The sequence below is a fragment of the Xenopus tropicalis genome, chromosome 7 (genome assembly GCF_000004195.4).
Source record: "Xenopus tropicalis strain Nigerian chromosome 7, UCB_Xtro_10.0, whole genome shotgun sequence".
In the NCBI taxonomy this organism is placed as follows: domain Eukaryota; kingdom Metazoa; phylum Chordata; class Amphibia; order Anura; family Pipidae; genus Xenopus; species Xenopus tropicalis.
In genome coordinates this window covers 121,788,322-121,804,423 of record NC_030683.2, presented here as the reverse complement: position 1 = coordinate 121,804,423, position 16,102 = coordinate 121,788,322, and the positions used below count along the sequence as shown (strand labels likewise).

The following is a 16,102-nucleotide window of genomic DNA, read 5'->3' as shown; positions in this document are numbered from 1 at the left end:
ACGTACCACATCACTGAAGTTTGCACAGTGTTTGAAAAGTTGATCTGCCAACTGGGTACTAAAAGTTAGTTTCAATATTAACATCCAACGTAACACTATGTAAATATTAATTTAATGTAACAACGTACGTAAGAGCTGATGCAATGTATTATTCATGGACATAATGTATTAGAAGGAATCAGTAAAGAGATGAGTTATAGAGTCGGAACTTGACAGTTTGAGGACTGTGTTGAGATCTTGATGTCAGTTTTTGAACAAAGAGCAAATGATGATAAAATGAAAAAGAAACATGAATATCTGTCATAAACATGTACGATTCTTGGCAAGCATGTAAGACGAGGCGATTCAGAGAAATAGGGCAAACTGAATCATTTACATGGGGATAAGTAAGACAGAAACTTCATAGATGCTTCAAAAAAGTCCCCTTTTGTGCCCCTATTTGATCTTGTTGGATCCAATGGAGTAACATATAGTGGACGGGTGGGGATGTTCTTAGATGATCCCTGTAGGTCCCATCACCTCTTAAATGTCTAGGAAGGGTGAACTTGCAATATTATTCTTTTACTATACATGATACCTAAGGTTTTTTCCCACCACTACTTTGAAACTAAATGCTCTATAGTCCTATGGATTTTGTGTACTTCCACTCGGATAATCCCTATCTCACCCAAAAAGCCCTCAGGCAACCTTTCAGTATGTTATAGAATTGCCTATTCTTAGCAACTTTAAAATTGGTCTTCATTTTTTATTTTCTATTGTCTGTAGACTCTTTCCAGCTTTAAAATGGGGGTCACTGACCCCAGTACCGTAACCAAAAAGGTTATTGCTTTGTGAGGCTACAATTGTATTGTTATTGTTACTCTGTATTACTTCTATCTATTTAGACCCTTCTCTATTTACATTCCTGTCTCTCTTTTTAATACCACTGCCTGGTTGCTAGGTTAAATTGGACCATAGCAACCAAATAGTGGCTGAAAATTCCAAACTGGAGAGCTGCAGCACAAATAGCTAAATAATTCAAAAACTACAAAAAATAAAAAATGATGACCAAGTGCCCAAATTGTCCAGTAAATTCCAGTAAACAGGGTCGGACTGGGGGTGCAGGGCCCACTGGGGGCTTCAGCCTCAGGGGCCCCTGCACCACCCATTGGCGCCATCACCTTCACACCCACACCCCTCCCCTGCAGGGGCCCCCAACATCTGTCCAACCCTGGTGGCCCAGACCCGATCCCCGCAGGGCGCCCCCCGGATCCACCAGTCTCCCTCCCTTATTCATGCTCGGGGGAGGGAGACAGGTGGATCGGGGAAGTGCCCTGTGGGGATCGGGTCTGGGCCACCGGGGCCAACCAGAGTTTTTTCCCAGTACCCCGGCGGCCCAGTCCAATGCTGCCTTAAAATAAAACAAGAGAAACTAAGGCTGTAATGTTGCTTCAAGTCTAAAATGCTCTTTGCTCCCTGTTATTTTAATACCCCCACCTACCCCATCACGTCTCTGATTCATCCCTTCTACTCTTATAGGTGCATTTACACTTTCCAAATGTACAGACTGGAAAATTACCATCCCAAGGAATCTCTCTACGGTCACCGGGGCCTGTGTGGAAATCCCTTGTAAATTTTCCCATCCTGCACTGCCCAATCCTTTGGCAAAGATTACATTAACATGGCTAAAAGTCAAAGAGGATAGAATACCAATGAATGATATCATCTTTCACTCGGAAAACTCCAGCTACAATAAAAGAACCTCGCTGATTGGGAAACTGGCTTTAAAAGACTGCTCAATAGGGATAAGAGATTTAACAAAGGAGGACACGGCATCCTATAAGATAAAGGTAGAGATTGAAGGTTACAAGAACTACACTTACCCTTCGGCATTTAACTTGTATGTAAAAGGTAAGGAATGGAATTGGATGGTATTAGATTGTGGATATCAGCCTTTTTTTTGCACTTTGCGCCCTGCCACACAGGTAGTAAATGACCCCAAAAGAGACATATAAAGCTGCATTAATGCCATTTAAAAACCAAACACATTTGCGTAATATTGATTATTACAATATCCTAGACCAGTGATCCCCAACCAGTGGTTTGGGGGTAACATGTTGCTCACCAACCCCTTGGATGTTGCTCTCAGTGCCCCCAAACCAGGGAGTTATTTTTGAATTCCTGACTTGGGGGCAAGTTTTGGTTGCACAAAAACCAAGTATAATGTCAAACAGAGCCTTCTGTAGGCTGCCCGTTCACATAGGGGCTATTTCGTAGCCAATTATAGCTCTTATTGGCACACCTGGGAACCTTTTTTTGTGCTTCTGTTGCTCCCCAACATTATTTCCATTTAAATGAGGCTCACGGGTATACAAGTTTGGGGATCCCTGTCCTAGACAGAATGTAACCCATAAAACAGAGTATGCCCCAAAATAGGCCACCATGCTCTTTGGGTTAGGTCAACACAACCCACTTAATTTCATGAACAGATATAGAGCATGATTTAGTACAGGGGTCCCCAATCTTTCTTACTCATGAGCCACAGTCAAATATAAAAAGACGGGGAGCAACACAAGCACCATAAAAGTTCATGGAGAGCCAAATAAGGGCTGTGATTGGCTATTAGGCAGCCTCTATGCACCCTATCAGCTTACAAGGGCTTTATTTGGTAGGAAATCTTGTTTTTATTCAACCAAAACTTGCCCCCAAGTCAGGAATTCAAAAATAACTCCCTGGTTTGGGGGCACTGAGAGCAACATCCAAGGGGTTGGGGAGCAACATGTTGCCCCTGAGCCACTGGTTGGGGATCACTGATTTAGTAAATGCCAGATATGGAGCATAATTTATTAACTACAGATGCACTGTAAGACACAATAATTCCATACAGAAGAAATGTTTGCCAAGCCATAGCTATTTTTTAAATTTAGGAGAATAAAAAAAATATATATTTATACATTCTGTTATTGCCCCTCCACCCACCGCTATCTCTTAGGTCCAAAGCACTTGCCTCTGCTGCCTACTTCTAATTCCAAACCTGCTTGACTTGTCATTATTGGCCTACAGACTTGAACACCCTCAACCCCTTTTTTGACCACCCTATAGTGGCCAACCCCTTCAGAACCTCATTATAAGCTGTTGCCTTATGTTTATTTAGCCACAAATTCTTTGCCACTAATTAGAATTTTCTTCTAATTAACAATAGTAATATCTCAATTTCAGAAGAACCACTAGTACCTGATTTGGAGAAGCCCAGTTCCACCATCAAAGAGGGGGACAATATCACATTTACCTGCCGGATAAACCATACATGCCCCCTTCGGCCTCCATCTTGGAAATGGAATGTTCATTTTGGAGCAATCAAGAATGTGCAATTGACTCTGGGAGAGGGCAAGTGGCAAATTGTTTCCAAACTGACATTCACTGCCAAACGCAAATACCAAGGACAATATATACACTGCATGACAAGTTTTAAAGGAGGACTTGTGTCCAAGGTTATAGAAGCTCAACTAAAGATATTCTGTAAGTATCAACCTGTCTAGGTTATGGTTAAAATGTATTAGGAATATGGATGTGCAGGGAATTCTTAGCAAGGATATTGATACTGTGATACCCTTAATTGCCATTAATTTGATGTCATGGCTGATACTTCTTTAGATCCTCCTGGAAACACATCTGTGATCGTTAATGATGATCCTATCAGAGAAGGTCAAAACCTCTCCCTGAGCTGCCATAGCCAGAGTTACCCCAAAGCTGAACATTATGCCTGGTATGGGGTGACTCAAAGTGGCACTGCTCTGATACTGCCAGAGGAAACCAACACTCTCCCTATCTGGAGTATTAGGAGGACCCTTACTTCATTCTACTGCTCAGCTCAGAACTCTGAAGGCAAGCAGATATCACCGGTACAACACCTCAATGTGCTGTGTAAGTCAACAACTCATATTGTTCTGCTGATGTGGGGATTACAAAAGGGCTATAGCTTCATTTTTCCATGTTCTTGCTACCTATCTTCGTATTCCCTGTCTGGGCCAGTAATGGACCTTCTCATGGGCTACAGGCTTTAGAAGCCGTTAAACACATCTCTTTCAGCTGTAGAATGAATATGTTTGGGGGTAATATATCGCCTGACACATTATTAGATCTTCTGTGCCTGTGTTTTCTTTCAGATAAACCAGAAATCAGCTCAGAGTCCAAATGTATAATGAACCTGGCTAGTATGGAGTGCCATTGCATAGCCTATTCCAACCCATCAGCTTCTATTGAATGGCGTCTGTCAGAGAGTAGGATAAACCAGTCAAGAGAGGGATATGTTGTCCACACCACCTCTAGTGGTCACGTGACAGAGAGCACACTCAGAGTGGAAGTGCCCCAAACAAGCAACATTTTTTGTTATTCTGCCAATGAAGAGGGCAATACAGAGATCCATCTGCACTCAATATACTCAGGTAGGAACGCTCAGGCAAATACTAAGAGACCCCCTAGAGAAGCACAAAAGTTAGGTCTTCCTTTCACTCTTTTTCCTCTCCTACTGGGATTTCTGGACTCCATGGGTCAATGGTTGCTAAGCATACAGGCTCCCCCCAGCATCCTCCAGGTCCACCCCCAGTGACTTCCTCCGGCTTCCCTCCGGCATCCTCCAGCTCCCCCCCACAGCATCCTCCAGCTCCCCCCCCAGAGTCCTTCCCAGCATCCTCCAGCTCCCCCCCACAGCATCCTCCAGCCCCCCTCCAGCTCCCACAATAATCCTCCAGCTCCCCACTTCATCTGCACAGCACCCCCCCCCCCAGCATCCTCCTACAGCTCCCCCAAGAATCCTCCAGCTCCACCCCCAGTGACTTCCTCCGGGTCCCCTCCGGCATCCTCCAGTTCCCCCATCAGCGACTTCCTCCATCTGCATCCTTTTGATATGTGCCAGCTCCCCACTGCATCTGCACGTTTTATATGGTATGGACACACAGGGCGCAACCAATCAAATTTCCCGCTGGCCACCAATGACAGGGCCCGTAGTTCTTTAAAGGAGCTAAAAAACTGTATCATAGCCGGTCCCCCTTTAAAGCGACCATCGTCCTGGCCTGGGACAACTGTCCCCCCTGTGCCGCCCTGATGGCGGCCCTGCATACAGGGGCCAAATCAGGGTAAGGAAACACATAGTGGCAAGATGGCATGCTTAAACAACTTTATTGGTCAAAAAGAACATGGGCAGAAAAGGCTCTACTCTTGGCTGGAAGAGAAATTGATTGTTGTGATAAATTCCCTTTGGGCAGTGCACAGACAGATGTATGGCCAATTGGTAAAGGTATAAAACTAGTCGACAGACAGCTACATGTATGTAACATACTTTAGGCACACTCAGCATCACAGAAACATCAAGTCACTCTCTTTATATAGGAAAATAAATAACCCAGTTAGTTGGTTTCTCCTGTATCTAATGCGTAGCAGCAGAGCCAGTGTCCTGGTTAGGGATCCCACAGTAGGCACAAAATTAAATCATCGTGACTAAACATTATCTCAACACTTACTGTATTTTTACAGATATGTACAAGTACATGATGGTCGGATTCATCGGTATCACAGTCCTGGGATTAGTGATGGCTGGGGCGGTGATTGCAGGGAGGTACTGCAGGTGAGTAATACTAGTAATACTAGTACAGAAAGACTGAGTCAGGGATTTCTTTAGTGTGCTTTAAAATCAAGTGAGGGACAGTAGGTCTCATTGATATGAAGTGGTTTTTCTTGCCTACTATTACCATACAATCCCATCTCATCGCACATGGACTTTTCAGAGGCTATTATTCCCCCACTGCTACTATAGGCACCATCTCTCCCTACTATACCTGCTATCCCACAGCCCCAGTCCCTTCCCAGAGGCTATTATCCCACTGCTACTATAGGCACCATCTCTCCCTACTATACCTGCTATCCCACAGCCCCAGTCCCTTCCCAGAGGCTATTATCCCCCCACTGATACTATAGGCACCATCTCTCCCTACTATACCTGCTATCCCACAGCCCCAGTCCCTTCCCAGAGGCTATTATTCCCCCACTGCTACTAGAGGCACCATCTCTCCCTACTATACCTGCTATCCCACAGCCCCAGTCCCTTCCCAGAGGCTATTATCCCCCCACTGCTACTATAGGCACCATCTCTCCCTACTATTCCTGCTATCCCACAGCCCCAGTCCCTTCCCAGAGGCTATTATCCCCCCCACTGCTACTATAGGCACCATCTCTCCCTACTATACCTGCTATTCCACAGCCCCAGACCCTTCCCAGAGGCTATTATCCCCCCACTGCTACTATAGGCATCATCTCTCCCTACTATACCTGCTATCCCACAGCCCCAGTCCCTTCCCAGAGGCTATTATCCCCCCACTGCTACTATAGGCACCATCTCTCCCTACTATACCTGCTATCCCACAGCCCCAGTCCCTTCCCAGAGGCTATTATCCCCCCACTGCTACTATAGGCACCATCTCTCCCTACTATTCCTGCTATCCCACAGCCCCAGTCCCTTCCCAGAGGCTATTATCCCCCCCACTGCTACTATAGGCACCATCTCTCCCTACTATACCTGCTATCCCACAGCCCCAGACCCTTCCCAGAGGCTATTATCCCCCCACTGCTACTATAGGCATCATCTCTCCCTACTATACCTGCTATCCCACAGCCCCAGACCCTTCCCAGAGGCTATTATCCCCCCACTGCTACTATAGGCACCATCTCTCCCTACTATACCTGCTATCCCACAGCCACAGTCCCTTCCCAGAGGCTATTATCCCCCCACTGATACTATAGGCACCATCTCTCCCTACTATACCTGCTATCCCACAGCCCCAGTCCCTTCCCAGAGGCTATTATCCCCCCACTGCTACTATAGGCACTATCTCTCCCTATTATACCTGCTATCCCACAGCCCCAGTCCCTTCCCAGAGGCTATTATCCCCCCACTGCTACTATAGGCATCATCTCTCCCTATTATACCTGCTATCCCACAGCCCCAGTCCCTTTCCAGAGGCTATTATCCCCTCACTGCTACTATAGGCACCATCTCTCCCTACTATACCTGCTATCCCACAGCCCCAGTCCCTTCCCAGAGGCTATTATCCCCCCACTGCTACTATAGGCACCATCTCTCCCTACTATACCTGCTATCCCACAGCCCCAGTCCCTTCCCAGAGGCTATTATCCCCCCCACTGCTACTATAGGCACCATCTCTCCCTACTATACCTGCTATCCCACAGCCCCAGTCCCTTCCCAGAGGCTATTATCCCCCCACTGCTACTATAGGCACCATCTCTCCCTACTATACCTGCTATCCCACAGCCCCAGTCCCTTCCCAGAGGCTATTATCCCCCCCACTGCTACTATAGGCACCATCTCTCCCTACTATACCTGCTATCCCACAGCCCCAGTCCCTTCCCAGAGGCTATTATCCCCCCACTGCTACTATAGGCACCATCTCTCCCTACTATACCTGCTATCCCACAGCCCCAGTCCCTTCCCAGAGGCTAATCACAGGGGTTACTAGATTAACTGCTATTACATGCATTACAGAGCTGCCGGTATAATGGGAGCTGAATATATAGTATGTTAATGTTTTCTCACAATTCTCACAATGTTTTAGAAGACCCAAAGCAGTGACCCTTTGCCCCTAAGTATAGATTTAAGTGTAGGAGATTTTAGAATTTCTGTAATATACAGTATAATAAGAGGGACAAAATGTACTGTATAATGTGGATCTAACTCAGGAGTTTGAAATTATTCTCACATCCAATTCAGAGCTAAGAAAGGAATCTCAGATCTACAGTCTGTCTGTAAGGTTCAAGAAGGATCAAAGTTTGTTAAAGCTTCAGAATGCAGCAGCAAGCCAGAATTCTTTAAAGATTATATAACGGCCAACGGCCAATCAAAGGGATTCTCTCCAGATTATGTACAAGGAAAGCCAGAAGACTTCTCTACTGATATGGAACAGGGCCGCAGCCTCCTGGAAAGGCTGTATACCGATTACCCACGGAACAGTATCTGGGTAGAAGAGCTCTATATTGATATGACCCAGAAGAGCAGGGAGCAGGAAGAGTTCTATACAGAGTATCCACAGAACAGAAGAAATCAAGAGTTGTATACAGATATTCTACCGAGGAACAGCAAGAACGAGGTGTACACAAACACTACCTACAGGCCCAGCCTTCCTCAGGTGACTATACAAACAATATGGTGCACACAAACAAGCCAAGGCACACCTACATGCTAGGCCTAATCAGCCAATGAATGGGCAGAGTTCTGCCTTTTGCTCCCACACTACTTCCTGTTACAATTAGAGCTGCATCACTTCCTGTCAGCTGATCCCTGAGGGCGCACACAGCCCATCACTAAATGGCGGCTCAAAGGAATGGATGTAAAAGGGCAATATTTACTGATATATATATATTCCAGTTTGGGAGATTCTATAATTGGCCACTTAACATAATATAAACTGTCTGTTGGTTACGTATTCATTCTGGGGGTGTAGTTTTCCTTTAACAAATCCAAGGAAAATCTGTCAAAATTGATAATTGTTTTTTCCTTCTTAGACTACTTATAAAATCCTGTTTCACAAAATATCATTCTTTTCCCAAACATGTTATTCACATTTCTTTAACATTTTTACCTACTAACGTATTTAAAAATATGTTTGTCATTCTTTTCTGCAGTTAAAATATACAGGTATGGGATCCCTTATCCGGAAATTTGTTATCCAGAAAGAATTACAGAAAGGCCATCTTCCATAGACTCCATTATAAGCAAATAATTCTAATTTTTAAAAATGATTCCCATTTCTCTGTAATAATAAAACAGTACCTGTACTTGATCCCAACTAAGATATAATTACCCCTTATTGGGGGCAGAACAGCCCTATTGGGTTTATTTAATGGTTAAATGATTCCCTTTTCTCTGTAATAATAAAACAGTACCTGTACTTGATCCCAACTAAGATATAATTACCCCTTATTGGGGGCAGAACAGCCCTATTGGGTTTATTTCATGGTTAAATGATTCCCTTTTCTCTGTAATAATAAAGCAGTACCTGTACTTGATCCCAACTAAGATATAATTACCCCTTATTGGGGGCAGAACAGCCCTATTGGGTTTATTTCATGGTTAAATGATTCCCTTTTCTCTGTAATAATAAAACAGTACCTGTACTTGATCCCAACTAAGATATAATTACCCCTTATTGGGGCAGAACAGCCCTATTGGGTTTATTTCATGGTTAAATGATTCCCTTTTCTCTGTAATAATAAAACAGTACCTGTACTTGATCCCAACTAAGATATAATTACCCCTTATTGGGGGCAGAACAGCCCTATTGGGTTTATTTAATGGTTAAATGATTCCCTTTTCTCTGTAATAATAAAACAGTACCTGTACTTGATCCCAACTAAGATATAATTACCCCTTATTGGGGGCAGAACAGCCCTTTTGGGTTTATTTCATGGTTAAACGATTCCCTTTTCTCTGTAATAATAAAACAGTACCTGTACTTGATCCCAACTAAGATATAATTACCCCTTATTGGGGGCAGACCAGCCCTATTGGGTTTATTCAATATTTGAATGATTTTTAGCAGACTTAAGATATGGAGATCCAAATTACAGAAAGACCCCTTATCCGGAAAACCCCAGGTCCTGAGCATTCTGGATAACAGGTCCCATACGCATACTGCAATTATATTTGTCTCTATATGTATCATAGGATTTATAGATACGGCAATCAAAAAGACTTTTACGTTATTACCAGATCAAATAAAATAACGTAATCCCAATTTACACTGTCTTTTTATTTTCCTACAGCAGTTTGAGCCAATAACAGAAGGACCAGTGATGCCTATTTATGACACAGTCAGTCCTGAATCCCAAGAGCTTACCATCTATCAGAACATGGAACAATTCATAAGATGAATCATGGCTTAACCATGTAATTATCCCCAGACCAGGCTGAGGCACATTGAGTTTTGAAGCCTTGGACCCTGCCTAAGCCTCTTGGAAAGAAAACAGATTTTTCCAAGAACTAATTACATATCAATACACTGTTGCATTTTCAACCGGGATGTTCAGTGATTTTCAAGCCCACATAAAAGTACCATTGACGTGCCTTCCGGTTAACAAAATCAATGATTCTTCCAAGCTTTTGAAATAAATATAATATCTTAGCCAACAGGCCAGTGGTTTTACCATAGGAGAACCCAAATCCTTGACTGGGTGGGTCAGTCTTCAGACCAGTTAGGGTGACATTTAGGAAACATTTTGCTCTCGTTGTATATTACTGGAAGGTCAGATTAACAAATCTGATTCTGATAATAGTTTCCATGCCTACAGCCCTGTAAGGTGGGCTTTGGTCAAAGTAGAGCTTGAGCTGAAAGAGTCCAAAGACCATGGCTATGTAAAGATGGAGTCTGGAACCTGTCAGGTGATTTACTTATCTCCTACAGTCATATGACTGTACAACTGCTGATCCGGGAAAGTTATTAGCTATGGATAAAAAGAGCACAATGTTGGTTATCTCTCATTTTCTCATACTACCACTCTTGATACCACCACCATATTTTTGCTGTAGTTTAAAGAAAAAAATTGGCAATTGCGAAATGTGGAATTTCATAGGTAATCCATGCCTGGCGAGAGAATTCGATCATCACTATTTATAAAGCCCTATCATGTTCTGCAGCTCTGTACAATAAAATACCCTGAACATATAAATGACATAACTGGACCTTGTCCAGTCCAACTTTGACTGATGCTGGTTGCATGAAAGGAATCAGGCTGTTTTAAGAATGTTTTGCCAAGAAATATTCAGATTTTCATTATACTATATGTCCAGGGTTGGACTGGGCCCAGACCCGACTCTTACTGGCACTCCCCCGGCCGACCGTTCCTCCACTGAAGTGTTAAACTTACGCGCGCTCAGGGGAGAACAACGGGTGGGGGACCCTGCGGGAGGTAAGGGAGGCCCAGTGAGGGCCACTGTGGGGGGTCAGGGAGGCTTAGCCTGGGGGTTAGGGGGTGCAAGGGAAGCAGCCGGTAGGGGCACCTGCGGGGGGTTAGAAGGTGCAGGGAAAGCAGCCAGTGGGGGCCTCTGTGGGGGGCTAGGGGGTGCAGGGGAAGCAGCCGGTAGGGGCACCTGCGGGGGGTTAGGGGGTGCAGGGGAAGCAGCCGGTAGGGGGCACCTGCGGGGGGTTAGAAGGTGCAGGGAAAGCAGCCAGCGGGGGCATCTGCGGGGGGTTAGAGGGTGCAGGGGAAGCAGCCGGTAGGGGCACCTGCGGGGGGTTAGGGGGTGCAGGGGAAGCAGCCGGCGGGGGCCCCTGCGGGGGGTTAGGGGTGCAGGGGAAGCAGCCGGTAGGGGCACCTGTGGGGGGTTAGGGGGTGCAGGGAAAGCAGCCAGCGGGGGCCTCTGCGGGGGGATAGGGGGTGCAGGGGAAGCAGCCGGTAGGGGCACCTGCGGGGGGTTAGGGGGTGCAGGGGAAGCAGCCGGTAGGGGCATCTGCGGGGGGTTAGGGGGTGCAGGGGAAGCAGCCGGTAGGGGCACCTGCGGGGGGGTTAGGGGGTGCAGGGGAAGCAGCCGGTAGGGGCACCTGCGGGGGGTTAGGGGGTGCAGGGGAAGCAGCCGGCGGGGGCCCCTGCGGGGGGTTAGGGGGTGCAGGGGTAGCAGCCAGTAGGGGCACCTGCAAGGCCCCTGTGGTGGTAGCCCCGGTGGGCCCTGCACCCCCCAGTCCTACCCTATATATCTCTGTTTTGCATTCTGACACGTGAAACTATCACAAAAGTTGGATTTTCATAATAAAGTTGACATTTTTGTTCTAAACAATGTGTGTTCATTTGATCCCAGTCAAAATAGATGTTTGTTATGGCTGCTAACAGAAATCAAAGCTTAACTGTCGATGAGTGGTTAGATACAGTAGAACCTTTCAGATGCTGCGTGTATGCCTCATTCTAATTACAGAATATTACACATAAACACGTTTTTACCAGACTTATAACTCAACTATAATAATCTGCTAATGGCGATCATGTCTCACTATGTCCTTCAGTTCATTATCCAACTTTATTTGCACTAAAATGAATTAATAGGTATCTCACTATGGCACATTCGCTGAGCTGTGTGAAGTCAAAACAAAATGTTCTCAATAGTAAGGTTGGCTACTAGTATAGGTATGGGATCCCTTATCTGGAAACCCATTATCCAGAAAGTTCTATATTGCGGAAAGGCCATCTCCCATAGACTCTAATATAAACAAATAACTGTAATTTTTTTAAATTATTTCCTTTTTCTCTGTAATAATAAAACAGTACCTGTACTTGATCCCAACTAAGATATAATTACCCCTTATTGGGGCAGAACAGCCCTATTGGGTTTATTTAATGGTTAAATGATTCCCCTTTCTCTGTAATAATAAAACAGCACCTGTACTTGATCCCAACTAAGATATAATTACCCCTTATTGGGGCAGAACCGTCCTATTGGGTTTATTTAATGGTTAAATGATTCCCTTTTCTCTGTAATAATAAAACAGCACCTGTACTTGATCCCAACTAAGATATAATTACCCCTTATTGGGGCAGAACCGTCCTATTGGGTTTATTTAATGGTTAAATGATTCCCTTTTCTCTGTAATAATAAAACAGTACCTGTACTTGATCCCAACTAAGATATAATTACCCCTTATTGGGGGCAGAACAGCCCTATTGGGTTTATTTAATGGTTAAATGATTCCCTTTTCTCTGTAATAATAAAACAGTACCTGTACTTGATCCCAACTAAGATATAATTACCCCTTATTGGGGGCAGAACAGCCCTATTGGGTTTATTTAATGGTTAAATGATTCCCTTTTCTCTGTAATAATAAAACAGTACCTGTACTTGATCCCAACTAAGATATAATTACCCCTTATTGGGGGCAGAACAGCCCTATTGGGTTTATTTCATGGTTAAATGATTCCCTTTTCTCTGTAATAATAAAACAGTACCTGTACTTGATCCCAACTAAGATATAATTACCCCTTATTGTGTTCCTATTAGAAAAAGATCTGCTAATATGGCGCAGCACGGCCACCTTACTTATCTTTTCCAGATGTCCCTTTTTCCCTTTATGGAATAAGGTAAAATGAAGCAAAAAAACATGGTTGAGTTCTTTATCTCACCTTTCTTGCCTTGCTTACTTGTTTTTTTTCACAATCTCTTTTGTCAATAGTATTTTTGCAAGTACATAACTATTAGGGGTTTGACATATTGGCACCACCCACTGAATTGGGGTTCCCTTGTCCTTTAAAGACCAAACAATTGTCAAATAAAAAGTGCCGTACCTCAATTTAAACCAAAGTATGACCTATAGAGTTTTATTATTCCTGGTAAATAGCAATCTATTTAAATAAACTTAAAACTATAAATTATACATATTTCTTACCAAATCATCCAATTAAAATCTTATTTCAAGTACCTTGGGCTGGTACAGAAGCACAACATTTCTATTGCTTTTTAATTAATAAAGAATAATTCATTCTTTAAGTGAAATAATATAAAACCAGTGGGTTTTTTTTTGGCATAGATCAGTCAGCAAGTTCTTTACTTCACTCCATACTCATAATGCTGTTCATATCCTGCCAGTAATCACTGGAGATCTAAAAAGAGATGGAGAAATTGAGTGAAAGAGTGAGATCCAATATGGCAGTGACAAATTGTATTAACCAGTAAACTAAGTAAAAGATAGATGATAGATAGATGATAGATAGATGATAGATAGATAGATAGATAGATAGATAGATAGATAGATAGATAGATAGATTGATAGATAGATGGACAGCCAGATAAATAGATAGCTAGACAGACAGATAGATAGATAGATTGACAGACAGACAGACAGACAGACAGATAGATAGATAGATAGATAGATAGATAGATAGATAGATAGATAGACAGGCAGACAGACAGACAGACATAGATAGATTGACAGATAGATAGACAGACAGGCACGCAGATAGACTAGATAGATAGATAGATAGATAGATAGATAGATAGATAGATAGATAGACAGACAGGCAGACAGGCAGACAGACATAGATAGATTGACAGATAGATAGACAGACAGGCACGCAGATAGACTAGATAGATAGATAGATAGATAGATAGATAGATAGATAGATAGATGATAGATAGATAGATAGATAGATAGATAGATAGATAGATAGATAGACAGGCAGGCAGATAGACAGACAGACAGGCAGATAGACAGACAGACAATAGATAGATAGATAGATAGATAGATAGATAGATAGATAGATAGATAGACAGGCAGACAGACAGACAGACAGACAGCTAGCTAGATAGATAGATAGATAGATGATAGATAGATAGATGGATAGATAGATAGATAGATAGATAGATGATAGATAGATAGATAGATAGATGATAGATAGATAGATAGATAGATAGATAGATAGATGATAGATAGATAGATAGATAGATAGATAGATAGATAGATGATAGATAGATAGATAGATAGATAGATAGATGATAGATAGATAGATAGATAGATAGATAGATAGATAGATAGATAGATAGACAGAAAGCTAGATAGATAGATAGATAGACAGACAGACAGGCAGACAGACAGACAGATAGATAGATGATAGATAGATAGATATACAGACTGATAGATATAATATAATTTTTAATATTAGCCTTTGTTCCTGTAACTCATGCCTATTTCCTTCCTTTGTTTGCCTTTCCCTTTCTCCTATGATTGTATCTTGTTCCCTCTCAATCTCCTTCCCTTGGCAGTAATCTCCGGCCTCGTGTCTGGCTGCACTGATTAACACTTTATTTCTTGTTAGTCTGTAGCACAGTCATAGAAACTGATGTTACCATAAAAGCACTTACAGTAATTACTTACCTCATATACAGACTCATCATCCATCAGTTCGGGATCTTCTCTTGTTTCTCCTTAATAAATCAGAATACAGTTGCTGACCCGCTATTATCTAAACTTGAAGGTTCACTCTACTTTTGGGAAAAGTTTCAAATTTTTGAAGAGCTAAATATTTTTCCATTTATCCAAAGGCCCCCTAAGCTTATACCAATGTCACCCCAAATCTCCCCCAAACTGGCCTTCAGGCTGGGCCCCCTGAGCCCCGTAAAGGTTACAGATATATTATAAATAATAATAAAAATAAAAAGGGGAATTCTTTCTATTCAAGAAATTGACCAAATGAAACAATATACTGTATATTTAACAATTTTTTGTCTTGTTATATGAGTCTTTCATATTTTATAATATTATATCCTTACTAGGGTAGTCTTCATAACTGTCTGCGTCCTCTCTTGTCTCTATACCTGTCAGAGAAAAATAAACTGTTTGAGAACCGGGGAGAAATAAGCACTCACCCAAAATCTCCCCCTAACTGGCCTTCAGGCTGGGCCCCCTTAGCCCATAACAAGGTTACAGATATATAGAAACATTGGGGTAACAGTCACCCTGCTATAGTTCCAGGGGTACCCAGGGCACAAATAAGCACTCACCCCAAATCCCCCCTAACTGGCCTTCAGGCTGGGTCCCCTTAGCCCATAACAAGGTTACAGATATATAGAAACATTGGGGTAACAGTCACCCTGCTATAGTTCCAGGGGTACCCAGGGCACAAATAAGCACTCACCCCAAATCCCCCCCTAACTGGCCTTCAGGCTGGGCCCCCTTAGCCCATAACAAGGTTACAGATATATAGAAACATTGGGGTAACAGTCACCCTGCTATAGTTCCAGGGGTACCCAGGGCACAAATAAGCACTCACCCCAAATCCCCCACTAACTGGCCTTCAGGCTGGGCCCCCCTAGCCCATAACAAGGTTACAGATATATAGAAACATTGGGGTAACAGTCACCCTGCTATAGTTCCAGGGGTACCCAGGGCACAAATAAGCTCTCACCCCAAATCCCCCCCCTAACTGGCCTTCAGGCTGGGCCCCCTTAGCCCATAACAAGGTTACAGATATATAGAAACATTGGGGTAACACTCACCCTGCTATAGTTCCAGGGGTACCCAGGGCACAAATAAGCACTCACCCAAAATCTCCCCCTAACTGGCCTTCAGGCTGGGCC

General features: G+C 43.4%; 1 protein-coding gene across 1 annotated transcript; it reads left to right on the top strand.

Moving 5' to 3' along the window:
* Positions 1-1,530: 1,530 nt before the first annotated feature.
* Positions 1,531-4,043, top strand: LOC116412392 (myelin-associated glycoprotein-like). Its single transcript, XM_031906564.1, has 4 exons — positions 1,531-1,890; positions 3,199-3,498; positions 3,634-3,903; positions 4,012-4,043. Exons 1-4 carry the CDS (start codon positions 1,692-1,694, stop codon positions 4,041-4,043), a joined length of 801 nt encoding a protein of 266 aa, XP_031762424.1. The 5' UTR covers positions 1,531-1,691.
* The last annotated feature ends 12,059 nt before the right edge of the window (positions 4,044-16,102 follow it).